This window comes from Chiloscyllium punctatum, chromosome 16 (assembly GCF_047496795.1).
Source record: "Chiloscyllium punctatum isolate Juve2018m chromosome 16, sChiPun1.3, whole genome shotgun sequence".
Lineage (NCBI taxonomy): Eukaryota > Metazoa > Chordata > Chondrichthyes > Orectolobiformes > Hemiscylliidae > Chiloscyllium > Chiloscyllium punctatum.
Window position 1 is genome coordinate 34,694,961 of NC_092754.1, and position 21,209 is coordinate 34,716,169.

Here is a 21,209-nt window from a genome sequence, read left to right on the forward strand (position 1 = left end):
GGTCATGTTGCATCTGTACAGGGTGTTGGTTAGGCCACTTTTGGAATATTGTGCGCAATTCTGGTCTCCCTCCTATTGGAAGGATGTTGTGAAACTTGAAAGGGTTCAGAAAAAATTTACAAGGATTTTGCCGGGTTGAAGGATTTGAGCTATAGGGAGAGACTTAATAAGCTGAGGCTGCTTTCCCTGGAACATTGGAGGCTGAGAGGTGACCTTATAGAGGTTTATAAAATCATGAGGGGATGGATAGGATAAATAGATAAGGTCTTTTTCCCTGGGGTGAGGGAGTACAGAACTAGAGGGCTTGGGTTTAGGGTGAGATGAGAAAGATATAAAAGAGACCTAAGGGGCAACTTTTTCACACAGAGGGTGGTGCATGCTTGGAATGGACTGCCAGAGGAAGTATTGGAGGCTGGTACAACTGCAGCATTTAAAAGGCATCTGGATGAGCATATGAATAGGAAGGGTTTAGAGGGACATAGGCCAAGTGCTGACAAATGGACTAGATGAAGTTAGATTATCTGGTCGGCATGCATGACAAGTTGGACTGAAGGATCTATTTCCATGCTGTACATCTCTATGACTCTATATTCATTGTCATGTCCTGTTAACGCTTAACAATGAACTCTTAATTGTTTGGTTTGAAGATATTGTTTTTGAGCCTAAAATTACAATCATGGTAAATAGGTATCTAGTATTTGAGGACAAAGAAGTTTGAAAGGGTTTTGCCTGTAGGATATGGGGCCATCTGAGTACATGTGTTCATATGGGTCTATAGTAGGCCGTCGGAGTGGGTGAGCATAAGATGATACGAGTTGGGATAGATTAAGACATGGGTAAGACCTTTGAGCTTGATTTACAAATGGTTCTGTAATCCAGATATGAAACATTGTTTAGACTGCAGCTAGATTACAGTGTCAGTTCTGGAATCCACATTATAGGAGGGATGTGATAGAATAAGAGAAGGTGCTGAGGAGGTTAACCAGGTTGTCGCCTAGGCTGGAGAGTTTCAGTTATAAAGAAAAATTGGACATATTGGGATTATATCCTTAAAGCAGATAAGAGTAAGAGGGGACTGGATTAAGATGTATAAAATAATGAGGGGCAAATAAAGGGGAGACAGGAAGAAACTTTTTTCGCCTTGATGGAGGGATCAATGACCAGGTGGTATAGATTTAAGGTAAGGGCAGAAGGTTTGGAGGAAATGTGAGGAAAACCTTTATCACCCAGAAGACGGTGCCCCTGTAAAAGGAGGGATGTGCTGGCGTTGAAACGAGTCCAGAGCAGGCTTACATGAATGATCACAGGGTGAATGGCTTGTCATATGAGGAGCAGTTGAGGACTCTGGGTCTATACTCAGAGTTTAGAAGGGTGAGGGGAGATCTGATTGAAATTTACAGAATACTGAGAGGCCTGAATCAAGTCGACATGGAGAAGGCTTTCCAACAGTTGGACAGACTCGTACCTGCTGGCACAACCTCAGAGTGCCTTGCCTTTAGAACTGAGATGAGGAGGAATTTCTTCAGCAAGAGGGTGGTTAATCTGTGGAAATCATTGCTGCAGCAGGCTGTGGAAGCCAAGTCATTGAGTGTATTTAAGACAGAGATAGATAGAAAGTTTATTGATTGGTAAGGGGATCAAGAGTTACAGGGAGAAGGCAAAAGAATGAGGTTGAAAAACATATTACCTGAACAAGGCACAAGCAAGGAAAGTGATGAATACACACCACTTACCTCGATAAGTGCAGATCCAACAACATTCAAGAGGCTTGACACCTTCCAAAGACTGAGCAAGCCACTTGATTGGCACTACATACCCAAAAATTCACTCACTCCATCATTGATGCTCAGTAGCAGTGTTATGTATCTACAAGATACACTGCAGACATTCACCTGGTCTCTTTAGACTGCACCTTCCCAACTGATGAAGACTTCCACCTAGAAGGAGAAATGCATAGGCATATAAGAACACCACCAGCTGCAAGTTATCCTCTAAGCCACTCACCATCCTGACTTAGAAATGTATTCTCATTCTTTCAATGTCACTGGGTCAAAGTCTCAGAAATCCCTCCCTAATGATATTATGGTCATACCTAGAGAGAGAAATATCATTTCACCCAATAGAGGGTTACAACCTTACTAACATTGTAACAAATTCTGCATTTCAGGTTGCGTAGATTGTTTTGAAAAGATAGATCCCAAACTCTAAAAGTATAGGATTTTATTGTTGGAATCTTTTCAGAAATTTCTTATTCTTCCTGGAAACTAAATCCAGTCAAGTGGAGTAAGAGGTAGAGAGAAATGTAGAAACAAGCATATTTTAGAGACACGGGATGAAGATGCACTCGACTGATGATCACTGAGAGTCAGAAGTGAATTGTTTCTGACAGTTTCACATTACAGCTGTTCATGGTTGAAAACCATCTCCAGTGCAATCCAGGCCATTCATGATTCCTAATTTAGACTTCAAATATTCATGACTGGAAACAAAGAAGATGGAAATGTCTCTAGAACCATTTCACCTTTCAATTGAAATTGTATTCCTGAAGTTAAAAGAAGAACCCAGAAATGCAATCAACCTGTGACATCGGCCATATAAACTTCGAGTATAGTATTGCTAGCAAGATGGAAGTTGTTAACTTAAGAAGAGTTTTGTTGCTTTCTTAGAATTTTTTATTATGTTTATTCATTGAGGTGGAGGTTGTTTTCAATGGGAAACAAATCCTTTTCTATTTCCACTGCTGCTGGTAACATCATCAATTTCTATTCATTCTCTTTCTGCCCAGTCTCAGAAGTGTATTTTTGACTGACACCTGAGACCCTCCAAGTGAGATCGTTAAACTATAAGGCAATGGTCATGATAACTGATCACAAATTTCCACATTTGAATTCATCATTATAACATCTGTACTCTTTACTACTATTGATAACAGAAGTAAAATTAAGCAAAATTTTCAACTTTTCTAACAATGGTCTTACAAACATTGAAATACAAGCTGTCCTACAGAAAGAGGTTCATATAAACTTCATTAGAAGTGTAACTCGAAACTCAGATCAGTCAGTTCTATACTGATGTATCTCTGAACCCCATTGCAGACTGTACTGATAGGAATGAGGTTAGCCAGTGGATCTCATTGAGTATGAGTTCCCTGATTAGAACTGTTAACCTGGGCTAATCAGGGAGAGTTAACTATCGAATCCTGGTTGACAGATATAATCAGGAGTCACAGGGAGGGTCCTCATGTTAGGTACTGGTTCTAAGCTAGCTGGTCAGAGTCCATGTACTGTACACATGCAAATAAAGGGTGAATTGGTGTCAGGATACCAGCATCCAAAGAGTTATTTCACAGATTGTCTATGACATCTTCATAGACCATGGTCAGCCTGAATTTCCATTGTGGTCTGTCGCATGAACTGTAATGAGCATTGTATTTTTAGTTTGCAAAAATGACTTGTTTTATAACTTTCTATCATGTACACTGTTCATACTTTAAGTACTATACTCACAATTAGTGGTAATACAACATCTGTTGTACATCTAGTTTCCCAAGTAATTCAATGTGGGTGCTATCTTTAGTAAGAAAGTTCTATTCAGAATACCAGAGTAGTTCTTCAATGACTTCAAAACATATAATGATAAACTGCTGAGGGCCTCAGAAAGCCAGTATCATCTCATCTGAGCACTTTCATTATGGAAGATATTTGTTAAAAATTACAGTTAAAAATTACAACAATGCGACGTGGTAATGCAACAACAACCTGTAGTTGCCTTTTCTGTAACTTAATAGATAATGAGCTGAAAAAGGTTTTTAACATGTAGCCAACCTTCCCAGCATTGCATTATCCAACCAGTAAACAATTCCTTTATCAATTGGTGCATTTGGTCAAACTCAGATCTTTCAGCATGCAACTAATATAGAAATATTTAAATTTCTTCAATATACAGTCGGAAAAATTCAAGTGCAAAATGTCAAAAAGATAGCATTCAAATTATTGTATTTTATTTCCTTAGTTTAAAAATGTGTAAATGACAGATTCTGATATAATACTTGTAAAAGGTTAGTTTTTAACATTTGAGTTCAGTTTTTTTATGCAAGTGAAAAGCTGCTAATATAACAGTGAAGCTGTCAGATGATTGTAAAATCCTAATCGGCTCACCAATGTCATTTTGAGTAGGAAATTTGGTATCCCTACCTAATCTGGCCTTCTCTGTGTCTCTAGTTCCAATCAAGTTGATTCTTAATTATTGCTGTAAGATGGTCTGCCAAGCTATTCAGTTACACCAAGCTACTAGAAGATTGTTCTCTACCTTATTATCAGGCCAAATAGCTATGGTGCCAGATGGGATGGTAACACCCAAGGTGAATGCTTAAATTGAAAATACTTTGTATTTTTATGTTTTAATTTAAAATAATATTTTATTTCATCTAGTGATGAAAGGTGAACAATTTGCAGCATTTATCACAACTGCATGTGCAAGTGTTGTGAAATTGTGTTACTTTATGTCTCACCATATAAAGCATTCACAGCAATCTTTTTGAAAGGATTATGCTTCCTCAGAATAGCTGATTTGGCAGTTATGTTGCATAGTTTACATCGTTGCAATAACGTCGCATTGTTGTAATTTTTAACTGTAATTTTTAACAAATATCTTCCATAATGAAAGTGCTCAGATGAAATGATACTGGCTTTCCGAGGCCCTCAGCAGTTTATCCTTATATGTTTTGAAGTCATTGAAGAACTACTCTGGTATTCTGAATAGAACTTTCTTACTAAAGATAGCACCCACATTGAATTACTTGGGAAACTAGATGTACAGTACAACTTTGATTGTACTGTATTATCTCAATTTTGGATTATCTGAACAAGATCTCAAGGTCCTATAAAAATGGCATTAGGAAACTTGGCAATCAGTTATCAATTAAATGGCATTATGGTGTGCCGGATAACCGAGGCATGTTCGATAACTGGCACTCATAAATTACCACTTGTTTACGGTCAGATCAGTTATCAGTTAAACGGCATTATGACATGTACTGCCGGATAACTGAGGCATGTTCAGATAACTGGCACTCATAAGTTACCACTTGTTTACGATCAGATCAGTTATCCAAATGATCAGTTATCCGAACACAATATTCCCGGCCCGTCTTGTTCAGATAATCAAGGTTGTACTGTATTTGGATTTGCATGTATTGATAATGAACACAAATAAGGGCTAAATTCCCAATTACCATATGTGTCAGTGCCCTTTTGAAATTTTAACTTCTTTCCGATTTGAGCTACTCTCAGGTCCACATCCTTCTTTCAAGCAGGTTTTAACCCTCCTAAACAGCACTAATAAGTATCCCTGCCCAGGAAATCAGTTGCAATCCTGTTAAGGTGTAACCTTTCCAGCTTGTCAAGTCTCAACTGCCTCAGAGCTCACCTTAATGCCTTTAAAACCTGATGCCTTCCTCCTATACCAATTCTATAGCCACATATTCAATCGATCAATCTTCCTATTCCTTTCCTCACGAGCATGTGGCACTGGGAGTAATTTTGAGATTACTGCTCTTGAGATCCTGTTTTGTTTTAAATTTCCTTCATAACTTCTTAAGCTCTGCTTTCAGCTCTTCATTTCTCTTCAAGTTATTGATACCAATGTGTACCAAGATTCTGGCTGTTCACCTTTCCCCAGCAGGATATAAATCCATGATTCCAGTCACCACTAAGTTCCAAAGCCTAGAGCTCAAACTTGTGAGGGTAATGATTTTTCCTGCCAATATCTCATCTGGGATACATGGAACATCCATGACTAGCCACATAAAGGAGAATATACATTCCATTTCTCTCAACTGATCTGCCCTACTGTCACTTAAAAAAAACCTCTTTGTTATAATTACAATAAGTAGAATAATTCACCAGTTATACACCACCCAGCTTCTTCCCGAGCTGTTCGTGTACAGTGCTGAACTCCTACTGGCTCTCTGTCCCTTTTTTTTAAGCTGTTGCTCTCCTTGAGTGACAGGGTTAGAAAAAGAAAGGTGTGTATACCACCAGGGGTAAACTCACAGTTAATGTTAGTTAGACCTACCTTGACACTGAATCCCAACTCTCCCTTCCCTAGACTTTCCCTCTCTAGTGCTGTTTCTTAAGCAAGATAGCAAAAAACATTTAATTCTTTAGCCTTGCTGCTTGGCATTTTAAGTGCCCACTTTTATTAATGACTCATTTTTAAAATTATCTGTTTAATACTTGTTCATTGTTGGCCAAGACTTGTCTTTCTGCAATTTGCCCCCATTTACCACGTGAGAGAAATATTGAAATCTGGCCCCATGTGAAAAGTTTGACAACTCTGATCTATAGTGTTGACAACTGCAAGAAAAGTTAGCAGTTTTCTGCATACTTATAACAGTGTACAAACTAATATGTGGTGTGCTGTCTCTTACCATTTAAAATCAGTATTGTAATTACTTATTGGGATTCATAGAATCCCTTCAGCCCAACAAGTCCACACCAAACCCTCCAAAGAGTAACCCACCCAGACCTATTCCCCTACTGTATATTTACCCCTTACTAATGCACTTAACCAACACATCCCTGAAAACCAAGAGCAATTTAGTATGTCCAATTCACCTAACCTGCACAATTTTGGATTATGGGAGGAAACCTACAGGGAGAATGTGCAAACTCCACACAGACAGTTGCCCAAGGTTGGAATTGAACCCAGGTCCTTGGTGCTGTGAGGCAGCAGTGCTGACCACAGAGCCACTGTGCCACCCCTCAGATTGTGTGAAGAAAGATTGCTTCTGCGTATAAAGCCTTAGCAATATTACACATAATGCTTTCTGCAGCTGAATAACAAAGATATTCTGATGGTGTATACTGTACTCTTTTTGTCAAGACCAACACAAATACAGTAGAGGAAACATTCCCGTCCTCCAGATACATATTTGCTCCAAAAAGAAGTACACAGTTAGAATAATTTAACTTTTTTCCTCTTATAAACCACGCCTAATATATTCTGTATAAATCAAATGTTATACTTCTAGATATTACAACATAAAAGTTTCATTTTTAAACCACTTATCAAGTTTGCATTAATTTGTTAATGCATCTTGAGTTTTATTTTGTGCAGATAGATGGTTTATTAGGTTTAAAGCTACAGTATTCATGCATGTTTCTGTGCATCACTTTGCAGCTGCATCCTCTAATTGATGATGGAATTCAAATAATAGTCTGAAGTACCTATTGCTTTTGCTCAGTCTGTCACTAAACTAGAGGGCATTTATGGACATTAGTTTAAAACCATCAACAGAGCATAAAAGGTGAGGATACAAGAAATTCTTCCATGCAAATGGTTGTTAGGGCATTGAATGCCCTAATAGAAAAAGTAGTGGAATTGGACCAATAACAATAAAAAAGAAAAATTGATAAATATTTGAAAAGGAAATAGTGAAAGGAAATTATTAGGTAAATAGGTATTTTCAAAAAATGACGCAAGAACAATGGGGCATATCAATGTCTTCTATATCATGGATCAGTTAATGCTGAGATACTAGTGGCAGCTTCTTTTTTGTTTGTAATAACTAAACCTGAGGCACCATAGAGGAACTAGATTCCAATCCTACAGCATTCCTGTTCAAGGAGCCTGTGGGTATGTGGCCATTTTCACTTCACAAAAATTAGCCTAATATCCACCCTAGATATTGAATTTAGATAAAACTAATCATGATACTTTTACTAATACTTGCTGGATGTGTTTGTTTTACTGTGTGAGTAAACCAATATGAAAATCTGTAAATATTTAAAGTTTACAGTTATCAGTGTTGGCTGATATGTTGGTTTCCTAATTGGAATGCTTCTATACAATAGGTGTGTTTCAGGAAAAGCCGCAACCTCTGCTAAATAACATGCGAACATCTTCAGACAAGAAGAAACGAGGAGAGAATCTCCCATGGAATAAAGGAGGTACGACACAGAATACAGGCACAGGTCAGATGTGCCCTTATGTTTTTGGCTTGTTCTTACTAATTCTCCTCCAAAATTGTTGCCTGTTTCTGCCAAGATAGTAGGAAATTGGTGTCTGAACCAAAAAAGTGTGTCAAAGCATTTGTTTTTTAGCTTGAAAGGGATGTTACTTTAATTACACTTGGGGCTAGTAGTTTGAAATGGCATAATATGAAACAGTAAACCTGATAGGTTTTGTGCATTGTTGGTGTTATGTTATAATTTTACAATAAAATCTCTTTAAGGTGCTGGAAATGGTTGTTTCTGACCTGATCTAAATGAAGGAAATCATTTGCCCTAAAAATAATGGATAAATTTGGCCTTTAGCATCCCCTTCAGTACAAACCTCCTTTCCACTGACTATTTATCTGCTTTATTATTCCCTATATTGTAAATAGTACTAAGACTCACCTGCCACTGCTTTTGTGCCACTTCAGGTTACTTCGTTCCTGCTGAGTTTTCTTTCTTTCCTAAAACAACTCAGATTTTTCTTTTGGAGGAAGTCATACCTTGACCTGAATGTTATACTTCCCCAGGGGCGGGATGGGAAAGTGGGGCTGTGTTAAGACCATAAGACATAGGAGTGGAAGTAAGGCCATTCGGCCCATCGAGTCCACTCCGTCATTCAATCATGGCTGATGGGCATTTCAACTCCACTTACCCGCATTCTCCCCATAGCCCTTAATTCCTCAAGACAACAAGAATCTATCAATCTCTGCCTTGAAGACATTTAGTGTCCCGGCCTCCACTGCACTCTGCGGCAATGAATTCCACAGGCCCACCACTCTCTGGCAGAAGAAATGTCTCCGCATTTCTGTTCTGAATTGACCCCCTCTAATTTTAAGGCTGTGTCCACGGGTCCTAGTCTCCTCACCTAACGGAAACAATTTCCTAGCGTCCACCCTTTCCAAGCCATGTATTATCTTGTACGTCTCTATTAAGTCTCCCCTTAATCTTCTAAACTCCAATGAATACAATCCCAATTTAACATGTTGTTGGCAGCCAGGTCCAGAGATCCATAAAATTAGATCCAATGCGATAGGTCTTGCTTATGGTGCTTACCCACTCAATGCTACAATTTTACACAGGTAGATGGAGGATTTAGCTGCCTTTTCCCACATGCTAATTGCAGCATTTAAATAAGGATTTCTTGACAAGTCACTACAACATTTTCCCTGTTAGCCATCAGCGACAGTTGGGAAACCCAATAGGTTTCACTCCTTGGGTGGTTGTGGGCAATAGAAGGCTACTTTGTTTGTAGGGTCCCCATTTTCAAGATCTTGAAAATGCACCCCCTTCCTTCCAAAGGTCTAATCCTGCCATCTATGCCCCCCTCCCCCACCATACCCCAACCCAGGCAATACCAATCACTTTCACTTAACTCAGTGTTTAGTCTCAGAAACAATTTCTTCTGGGGACTGAATGTAATCCCAGTTGCAGAGATTAGAGAGTGAGACCACTTCCCAAAATGGGGTGGAAGACGCAGCTTGGGCCGATTAATGGATCTTCAACTCTCTGGGGGAATTGTGGACATCTTACTCTTAATATGGTGTAGAATTCGATCACACGTGTGAGGTGCAAAACTAAAAAGACCCATCACCTGAATAGGAAAAATTACCTAAGGTTCCTATTCCTAGTTACACCTGCTAGAATCTGCACACACTTTAACATGTTCTGAAGACACGATGAATCCCCTCTTTGATGCCAACATTTGGACTCCCATGTGTGAATAGTGGTAACTTGACCTCAGGTGACTGATTCCAAATATTCAGCAATTCATTGGTGAACAAGTATGACATAAACTATTTTAAAAATTGAAAATATTCCTGAATTTTCAGGAATTATTCGAAGCAAATAACATGAATGCATTCAGAAACAAACAAGTTAAGTACAAAGGGAGATATTAAGAAAGGATTAGATGAAGTAGGTAGGAGAACATTGAATGGTACATGTACTCATACAATCTACGAGAACTGAATGTTCTGTTGTTCCGCTGTAAGTTCGATGTAATATCATCACCGTATTTTAACATCATGGAAATGGGGAAATCTAATGTCAATTTAGCTCATTTCTTCCTGCAGTGCTGGCATCAAAGAGCTAAAAATCTTGTCAGATCTAGATCCAATGGGTTTTAGCCTCCTTAAAGGGGCAACTCATCATTATCATTACAGGTCTTCTTTCTTTGGCTAATGTTGCTGCATTACGTTTCTCATTCCAATGGCAATGCAGGTAGCTCAATTCTGTCTTTCACTAATTCACCAAGTGTATACAAAATTTCAAAACTTAGGAAAAAATCAAGATGAGAAGAAAGAAAACATAAAAAAGAGAAATGCTGAGTTCTAATATTTCCCTTGGAACATGCAATTTCTGTTTATCACTAGAATCTTTGCAATTTAAATACATTTTCTCAGGTGCCTTACGGACTGTTTATGTCACCAAGTATGAAGATGATGTCCAACCTGCCATCTACAGATTTTCTTTGGATTCCTCTGTTCCGTGGCCATGGCATTTGCCATCAACAAAGAATGGGGAGATCCCATCATTTAAAGTGAGTTCCTGCAAAATGTCTTTTGAATAGACTAGAATTATTGAACTGTAACAACTGCATCAAGAAGTTTATAATTTAAAAAATGCATCAACTAGGATTTTTTTAGAAGAGGGAAATCTTGGGCTGACGTAATAGAATAAAATGAACAAAACATTTTTATGATAGTCATGGAGCACTTACAGGAGCCAAAAAATGTTAGAAGCTGTAAATAAACTTTGATTGAGAGGGAATATGGAAGAGATACCTCTATCCACACAGTGGTTAGAATGTGAATATTGCTACACACAAGTATTTGAAGCAAATAACATGAATGCATTCAGAAACAAACAAGTTAAGTACAAAGGGAGATATTGAGAAAGGATTAGATGAAGTAGGTAGGAAAACATTGAATGGTACATGTACTCATACAATCTACTAGAACTGAATGTTCTGTTGTTCCGCTGTAAGTTCTATGTAATATCATCACCATATTTTAATGACATCACCTGCCGAATGAATTGCATTAATTTTTCTGTGGCACAAGCTGTATTGTGGCAGAATACACTGATGACTCCTCATACAGATTTGAATAATAACTGTTACGAAATTGACCCCTAATCCATACTAGGAGCTGATCCCACAACAGAGTGCTAAATTTGGCTTCGGTATCCCTAGGCAGTATTCCAATGATTTCTGCCAGAAAATGCTTCGATACAAACATCAATTAAAATTGCTAAACTATTCTCTCATACTAATATATCTAACCACTGCATGTAATAGTGATAAAAATAAAGTCACTTGAGTAAAGGTAGTTAATAACAATGCAGAAATGGTTGAACATAAATCATCACCCCCAGCTGGTAAAATTAAGTAGAATTAAGTTGTTGAATTTTGGTCACCCTCATTGATTCCCATTTCAGATTGGTTTCCAATGGGATTATCCTCTTAATCCTTTACAGCTACCCCACTAATGAGTTAGACCCACGCACTAGAATTCCATCCTTATGCCTCTCTACTGTTAAACACGACAGTGAACCCTTCTCAGAACCGTTCAACGAGCTCTGCCAACTGTACCGTGTGACCTTTCCATGACCCGCTATAGATCACTACATCATCCAGATAAACTGCACAGTTTGTTAATCCAGCCACAACTCTGTTCATGAGTCATTGGAATGTGACTGGTGTGTTCTTCATTCCAAAAGATATCACTTTGTATTGATATTGTGATGTATTGCCTGTCCAACTTACTCTACACAGTCCTCCAATCTTGATATTGGGTATGAGAGTCTGATTTTGTTACTGCATTGACCTTTTCTGATAGTCCACGCTAAATCGTTGAGTCCTGTCACGTTTGGGAATTAACACAATTGGTGAACTCCATTCACTCTGACTCGGTTCGATGATATCTTTGTTGAGCATCACATCCACTTCCTTCTGGACTTGTGTGGCTTTGAGAGGATCAGTCTGTAGGGGTGTTGTTTTATTGGACAGCATTCCCGACTTCACCTCATGCACAATCGTATTCATCCTCCCCATCTTATTCTTGCGTATGTCCTTATACTGCTGCAACAAACCTTTCAACTGGGTTCTTTGTTCCTGAGACAGATAGTTCACTAACCTATCCCACTCGTCGAACTTCCTCATTGTTTAACATATTTTGAGGCACATCAAACTCCATGACATCTAGATTTGATTCCTCACTCTGCAGAGCAGAAATTAACACCTGTTTCTCTAGTTCCCTGTCTCTATTATCGTAGGGTTTCAACATATTCACTTGACATATGTCATGGACCAGACCTGACCCCTAAAAACAGTTTTAAGCAGGTAGTCCAGACTGTAAATTTGCTCTTTCTTTTAAATAAGTGTATAGTGGATATTCCCGGAGTGAATTAGCTGATTCTACTGCCAAGTTTTAAACAAACAGAATTTATTTGCAAAAGAACAGAATAAAACACAAGGAATAGAAAATTGAATACAAGATAACTTATTCTATTCAAAACCTCAACAGACTATCCCAACTGAATGATGCTGTTCAGAAAATACTTGCAACAGTCCCCTTAAATAAACCTCTCAGCACAAAGAGTAAGAATGACACAAAAAGCTTATAGGTTACAAAGTCAGAAGGGCAGAAGAAGGGAGAGAATCAGCAGCCTTTCTTTACCTACACTGCTGCTGAACTGAATCAAAACCTCTAATCTAAGTGAAGGCTAGCTACACAGCTGGCCACTCCCCTTTGATTATATCTTTTCTTTAAGACATGAAAGCCCCAGGCTGGAGGCATTATCTGATAGGGGTAAACAAAAAAGTCCCCAATACACCTTTCAAACCCAGCTTAGTTGGAGCCTGGCCAACTACCCCCTCTCTGGGAAAAAAAGTCAAGGGCATAGTAAACTTGTAAAAAGACCAACATTGTGACACATACCCAATACAGTTTTCTTTCTATCCAGAATCTTTACCAACTTTTTCTCTGACTCAAGTGTTTCTCAAATTTGATAGGGACCACTAAACTGGCATTGAAGGGGTCTCCTACCACAGGTAACAATAGTAATACATCATCCCCATGGGAAAACGTCTGAATTTTGGAGTTTCTATTTGCCACCTGCTTCATTTCTATCCTGTGCCCTCTTCAGTTGCTGTTTAACTAACTTACCTACCCAATTTAACCTCTCCCTCACCTCAGATACATAATCCAAGTGTGAGATCTCTGACTTCGATCCTGTCAAATTTTCTTTAATTAATTTCAAAGGCCCTCTCACTTCATGTCTGAATATTAATTTAAAGGGAGTAAACTGAGTAGATTCATTTGGGGCATCTCTAATGGTAAATAATGCAAATAGGATAACTTTGTCCCAATCATTCAGATAATCCTGACAGTATGCTCTTAACATGGTCTTCTGGGTCTGATGCCACCTTTCCAAAGCTCCCTGGCATTCAGGATGGTATGCACTTGATTTAAAGGAATATATGCCTAAGCTATCCATGACTTCCTTAAACAGCTCAGCAGTAAAATTAGAATGTTCGCCGAGCTGGGAATTTGTCTTGCAAACGTTTCGTCCCCTGTCTAGGTGACATCCTCAGTGCTTGGGAGCCTCCTGTGAAGTGCTTCTGTGCTGTTTCCTCTGGCATTTATAGTGACCTGTCTCTGCCGCTTCTGATTGTCAGTTCGAGCTGTCCGCTGTAGTGGCCGGTAAATTGGGTCCAGGCCGATGTGTTTATTGATAGAGTCTGTGGATGAGTTCCATGCCTCTAGGAATTCCCTGGATGTTCTCTGTTTGGCTCGCCCTATAATGGTAGTGTTGCCCCAGTCGAATTCATGTTGCTTGTCATCTGTGTGTGTGGCTACTAAGGATAGCTGGTCGTGTCGTTTCGTGGCTAGTTGGTGTTCGTGTATACGGATCATTAACTGTCTTCATGTTTGTCCGATGTATTGTTTTGTGCAGTCCTTGCATGGGATTTTGTACACTACATTAGTTTTGCTCATGTTGGGTATCGGGTCCTTCGTTCTGGTGAGTTGTTGTCTGAGCGTGGCTGTTGGTTTGTGTGCTGTTATGAGTCCTAGTGGTCGCAGTAGTCTGGCTGTCAGTTCAGAAATGTTCCTGACGTATGGTAGTGTGGCTAGTCCTTTGGGATGCGGCATGTCCTCATTCCGTTGTCTCTCCCTTAGGCATCTGTTGATGAAATTGCACGGGTATCCGTTTTTGGCGAATACCTTGTATAGGTGTTCCTCTTCCTCTTTTTGTAATTCTGGTGTGCTGCAGTGTGTTGTGGCCCTTTTGAATAGTGTCCTGATGCAACTTCGTTTGTGTGTTGAGGTGGTTGCTTTCATAGTTTAGGACTTGGTCTGTGTGTGTGGCTTTCCTGTAACCTTTGTGGTGAATTCTCCGTTCGGTGTTCTCTGTACCATCACGTCTAGGAATGGGAGTTGGTTGTCCTTTTCTTCCTCTCTAGAATTCACAAGAGAGAATTCACCCCAACACACACAAACGAAGTTGCATCAGGACACTATTCAAAAGGGCCACAACACACTGCAGCACACCAGAACTACAAAAAGAGGAAGAGGAACACCTATACAAGGTATTCGCCAAAAACGGATACCCCAGCAATTTCATCAACAGATGCCTAAGGGAGAGACAACGGAATGAGGACATGCCACATCCCAAAGGACTAGCCACACTACCATACGTCAGGAACATTTCTGAACTGACAGCCAGACTACTGCGACCACTAGGACTCATAACAGCACACAAACCAACAGCCACGCTCAGACAACAACTCACCAGAACGAAGGACCCGATACCCTACATGAGCAAAACTAATGTAGTGTACAAAATCCCATGCAAGGACTGCACAAAACACCACATCGGACAAACAGGAAGACAGCTAACGATCCATATACATGAATACCAACTAGCCACGAAACGACACGACCAGCTATCCTTAGTAGCCACACACACAGATGAAGCAACATGAATTCGACTGGGGCAACACTACCATTATAGGGCGAGCCAAACAGAGAACAGCCAGGGAATTCCTAGAGTCTGTGGATGAGTGCCATGCCTCTATCAACAAACACATTGACCTGGACCCAATATACCGGCCACTACAGTGGACAGCTGGAACTGACAACCGAAAGCGGCAGAGACAGGCCACTATAAATGCCAGAGGAAACAGCACAAAGCGCTTCACAGGAGGCTCCCAAGCACTGAGGATGTCACCTAGACAGGGGACGAAACGTTTGCAACACAAATTCCCAGCTCGGCGAACAGAACCACAACAACAAGCACCCGAGCTACAAATCTTCTCCCAAACTTTGAGTAAAATTAGACCCTTGGTCTGACTGAATCTTTCTTGGTTGCCCATACAATGTGAAGAAAACTGATAACTCCTTGACCACCATTTTTATCTTCATACTCCATAATGGAATTGCCTCCAGAAATTTAGTAGGCACATCCATTGTGGTTAGCAAGTACTGGTTCCCACTTTTAGTTTTAGGGAGGGGCCCTACATAATCAATCATAGCCTACATGAAAGGTTCTTTGAATGCGGGAATTGGCAACAAAGATGCTGGTTTCATTACTGCCTGTGGCTTACCTACCATTTAACACGTATGACATATTACTTCAAACTTTAACCACATTTTTGTGCAGACCAGGCCAATACCCAAATGCTTTTGTACCTTAGCCTGAGTCTTCCTCACATCTAGCTGACCTCCTACTGGTAACTCATGTGCTACCCTTAACACACCTCCTGTCTGTGTGCTACCAGCAACACAATCTGGTGCACTTCCACCCATTTCCCCTCTGCACTAACCTGCCGTGGTCTCCATTTTCATCTTAGGATTCTATCTATAAGATAATAACCCTCAGGAATACATTCTGATTCCTTCTCTGAGTATGCATCAATATATATGTTTTATTGTCTCATTTTTCTGTTGTAAGCCCATTAGTATTTCAAGACTAAACACTTCTGCCTGAGCTTCTTCCGGTTCAGGTTTTTCCTGCACCATTATTACATCAAACAGGATATCAGCTAACTAAACCTCAACTCCTTTATCTTTCTCTTTAGTTTTTGCTTCTTGCTGTGAATTATGCTATATTGGGACCTTGTTACTACACAGTCTGGAAAAGTTCCAGGGTGTTTTTCTTTTAACTCCTCAGTTCCCTGGTCTTCTTTTGGCACAAGGGGTGTCACTCCCACCTTGGATGCTGCTAAATCATTCCCAAGAACAAACTGTATTCTTGGAGCTGACACTCTGTCAATCACTCCCACTGTTACTTCCCCAGTCTTGATTTGGCTCTTCAACCTGACCTTAAATAAGGGAACGCTAAATTTCTATCCATCTATTCCACAAGTTACCACTCTCTCAGGTAACATGTAAGAAAGAGTGCAAATACGTTCATCCCTTACTACTAGAGACCGATAAGAGCCCGTATCTCTAAAAACTATAACTTCTTTCCCTTCACCCCATGTTCTTCCTGAGTAAACCTTACACACAGAGGCAATGTCTTTATAAAGAGCAGACACTAACTCAATACCAATTCCCTGCCTAGGCTGTGCACTCTCCTGCAGCTCCTCGACTTTTCCTGGGGTCTCCTTTACTACCTTCAATAATTCCACTGGCTTAGCCTCTTTTACCACATCTTTTCCCACAGTGTCTTTCTTTAACAACAGGCACCGTGACTTTCCATGTCCCACCTTACCATAGTGGAAACACCTGAGGACTTTCACCCCCTATTTACCCACTTGGGCTTCTTTTTTCACCTGTGGTAAACTATGACCAGTGTGCTCCACTCTTTGTTTTGTAGTGTAGGATATACCTTTCTCCCAGTTTCTATTGCTCACAAGATGAAATTCTTGCCAGAAGCTGGAGTTTGCCTTATGCATCAATGCATATTCATCTGCCATCTCTACCCCTCTTCTCACTTCTGTTCACAGCTTTCTGTTCATCCACATGAATTCTTATCATCTCTGTAAGTGAGTTTTTAAACTCCTCCATCAGAGTAATCTCTCTTAGAACCTCATAGATTTTACCCATTTTTAAGGCCCGCACCATCTTTCAAAATGACTATGTTTAATTCATTCAAACTCAACATAAGTCTGACCAGGTTCCTTCTTTATGTTTCTGAACGGCTGTCAGTACGCTTCTGATACCAATTCATAAGCAATCAAAGTAGTCTGTTTGACATCTGCATAATCTCTTGACCCCTCAAGTATTTGAGGCACTGCAAATACCTCACTAGCTCAGCCTACCAGCTTAATCTGAACTAGCATTACCCACAAGTTCTCTGACCACTCCATCTGCCTAACCAATTTTTTAAATGAAATAAAGAAGGCTTTCACATCTTTTTCAGTAAAATGTGGCATTGTTTTAACATATTTGTATACATCACTAACTTCTGCCTTCATCTCCACCCTGTTAACTTGACTTTCCTGACTAATTTGCAACTTATGAAGTTCAAATTCACTCTCCCTTTCTCTCTTTCTCTTTCTTCTCTCTCTTTACTCAGCTAAGAACCTTCTCTCCCTTTCTTTTTCCTCTCTCTCTCGTCCTTCTCTCTCTTTTTCTCCTCTCTCTCTTTCTCTTTCTTTATTTTCTAACTCCATTTGTCTTAGTTGCAATTTAAGTTTTACTAACTCTACTCATTTGTCTGTTTCTCTGATGTACCTAAGTGCTTGACCAACTCCATCACAATTTCAGCTTTGCTTTTATCCCTGATTAAAAGCAACTCTAACCTATTTGCTAATTGTAAAATTACGTCCTCCCTCTGTCTTTCTAAACTTTATTAGGAAATTTGGGCAGCAACTTCAAGCCCCAGAACCTCTTTAGCAATCTGAAGAGCCATTTCTCTTATTTTCAATTTAACCAACGACAAGTAACTGAAATTAAACAAATTGTCTCACCTACGTTTTATTTAAAGATCTAGGACACTAATCGGCAAGTGTTCAAATCTGCTGGGATCTTTCCTACCCCAAATATCTGTCCAAATCTGAGACTGGATCTGTCTAAATCTGTCCAAATCTCAGACTTGAGCTTCCAAACTGTTACGACATGGCAGTGAACCCCTCTGTCAATTAAACCAAACACCAGGAAAGCTCACCTTGCCCCATAATCTGTTAAACTATAAGTGACAGGGAAATCCCAAATTCCACTATTTAAAGAAAATAATATCAATTTATTCTTTAACTCTAAAAGTGAACATTAACAACTATTCTCAACTCTATGCCCCCCTTTCTCTTAACTACTTATTACTTGTCTCAAATTCTACACGAGTATGCTGTTCCAATAAGACATTTACGAAAATTATATTAATTTCAAAACCACACAGCAGCTGTCAACTTCAGTGTCTGTCTTCTTCCAGCTAAAGATCTCCCTGGGTTGTCTTATTTCCTTTTACTGCAAGTATGTTTCATATGAAAAGGTACCTTTGATAGAGAGTATTTCCTAATTTCTTGGCTCTCTCTCAATGGCAGCTGCTCTGTCTCCAATATTCAAAATGCCTGCCTTTTTTTATATCCCCAACATTGGTTCATCTCATTGGTTCGTTGTTGGCAAAACAATAAATTCAAACTCAATTGGGTTTTAGTATCCTGGGGCATAATTTAAATTGATAAATTCGAATTGTTGTCAAAACAGCAACCAACTCAAGTATCCATTTCACAGCAAAACGCATATTTTCAATTTTCCATTACACCCGGAGACTGTTATCTAGTCACAACACAGGTGTTTTAAAGCTCTCAGGTCCAAACAGCATTTACTCTCCCTTAAAGGTACAGTCCACATCTTCAAATTCATAACACTACCTCTCACTTCTCCTTAAAGCCAACCACACCTCATTTTAATATCTTCCTCAGTGTCCATTTTTGATTAATTACACACCACTGAAATTCACCAAGGTACATTTTTCTGCATTAAGGGACCTTGGATAATGTATATCTGAATTATAATAATCACTTTGATTATCTCTTTCTGCTTCCAAGGTTTACACAGCACCCTACGGTAATTTTACAAAGAAGCTGACTGTTTGCTCTTCCATTGTTGGGTTGCCAAGTCCCAAGTGTCCAAAGAAATGGATGATCACATCATTATCATGCAATAAAAAGAAAGGCTGGAATCTTGATTTCCATTTCTATGCAGCAGCCACTAAACAACGTCACACTCAGTAAGTTATAAGATTTGTCAAATGTCTCTTTTGCATTTCTTGCCTTACCCCATTGCCCACCCCACCTGCCAAAATGCATTCCCTGGAGAATCAAAGATTAAGAATTGCACCTTCGATCCATTTATCCACACTGATTTTACTTAGGCATCAAAGTCATAGAACTAAGGTTGGTAAATTAATTTAACTGCAAATCAGCCTTGATCTATTTGAATGACAGAATAGGCTTGAAGGGCTAGGTGGCCTAATCCTGTTCTTATGGGTTATACATTTGAACTATTTAAAATGATTCTGTTTCATTCATTCATGGACTGTGTGTCTCACTGGTTATGCCATAATTTATTGTCCATCCCTATTTACGTTTGAGAATGTGAAGCTACCTTCCTGAACCACTGCAGTCCTGATGCAATGAGTACATCCAGAGTGCAGTTAGGAAAGGATCCAGGACTTTAATCTAGAGAAACTGAAGGAATGTTGAAATAGTACTAAGTCAGAATGGTGTGTACCTTGGAGAGGAATTTGCAAGTGATGATATTCATAAGCATTTTCTGCCCTTGACCTTGTAGGTGGTAGAGGTTGCAGATTCAGAACATGCTGTTATACGAGCCTTAGTGAGTTAATGTACTGAATCTTCTAGGTGGTATACACTGGTGCCACTGTTCACTTGTGTGAAAGGAAATAAATATTGAAGGTGTTCAATGCAGTGCCAAGCAAGTGGTCTACTTTGTCCTGGAGGGTCATGGTGAGCTATTCTCTTGAACCACTCTTTTACAGGAGGTTGACATGTTGCTGTATCATACTGCGCTACATCGATGTCACACCAATAGCATGTGCCAGCAGTTTACACAACAAACACTTTGCATATGTTGGACTGAATAGCCTTGTGTGAAAGTCCAGCAGTCAATAGGTACCATCACAATCAGTCAAGGGTGTTACCCAAGGGATTGGCCATGGTCAGTTAGGTGCTCGATCCTGCCAGAGCCTTTCCAGTCCATGGATTGGGCCACGGTGAATCAATAGGAATCTCATAGGGCAAGGAAAGTTGGTAATTTAAGAGAATGAGGTAGGTGAGAGCCATTGAGTGGACACTTTGCTTCCATTCTTGCGATCCGTGTTCCATAAGCCTTGGTGAGAAGGAGGTGCAGTGGCTGATACAGAGTGAATGGTGACCCTGCGAGTGTGAATTAGCAGAGAAAAGATAATGGCACCTCGCAATGCACAGGAGATCATTAATCTTGTTTCTGCACTGCTGTCTTTTGTATTTCATACCAAGCATTGCATTGACTCAGCCACTATCTCAGACCAAGCTGGCTGGCCCTGTTGCCTGGTCAGCAGGATACAGCACTCCTTCTCTCCAGCATCCCCTCCATGACCACCTTCAGGTTTCTTTCAGTAAACTGTCTAGCTAACTTACCTTACAGTGCCATATCCTCAGAGGTGACAGTCTAAAATTACAATGTGAGAGGTAGTTCCTAGTTTGAAGCACCTAAATTACTGTGAATCTTGAGTTCAAATATGACGCCAGCAGTATGAACATCATATTTCAGCAACAGAGAGTACTGCTGCTTCTCCTTCTGTTTGATTCCACAAGACTGGCACCATAAAAGCTAATTGCATGATTAATGAGAAAATTGTGTAAAAATTGTGGCGTGGCAAATTGGGCATCTCAAATCCCACTGGGGAAATTATTTTACCAGAAAAATCAGTCCAGAAAAACTGTTGTTTGTTTCTCTGGTGGGCGTTACCAAAACAATGGAACAGAAACTTAAAGAAGAGCTAGGTTATCCAAAGGTGACACCAAGGCTACTTCTTCAGAAAAGGGTAATGGAAAGCTGGAGCTCCTATTCACCTCCTCACTAACTCCTCCAACCACCCACCCCATCCCCACCCCCAACCACCCAGCCCACTCAAAATTCTGCTCAACCGAGGTGAATTACAAATTTCAGAACTCAGATTGTATATTTTGCAATGTTAAAATATTAAGGAACCAAGGAAGGTAGGTGGAGTTAAGATACAGATAAAACATAATTTAAT

At 39.7% G+C, this 21,209-nt stretch overlaps 1 protein-coding gene across 8 annotated transcripts in view; it reads left to right on the forward strand.

Moving 5' to 3' along the window:
- disp3 (dispatched RND transporter family member 3) overlaps positions 1 to 21,209 on the forward strand; it is a 507,963-nt gene that overhangs the window by 440,056 nt on the left and 46,698 nt on the right. For 7 of the 8 annotated variants that reach the window (XM_072586713.1, XM_072586711.1, XM_072586710.1 and 4 more), the window contains 3 exons: positions 7,857 to 7,976; positions 10,403 to 10,539; positions 18,997 to 19,178. In XM_072586713.1, coding sequence (XP_072442814.1) covers positions 7,857 to 7,976; positions 10,403 to 10,539; positions 18,997 to 19,178 — 439 coding nt within the window. The remainder of the gene's footprint in view (positions 1 to 7,856; positions 7,977 to 10,402; positions 10,540 to 18,996; positions 19,179 to 21,209) is intronic. The other variant, XM_072586715.1, reaches the window with a different exon arrangement.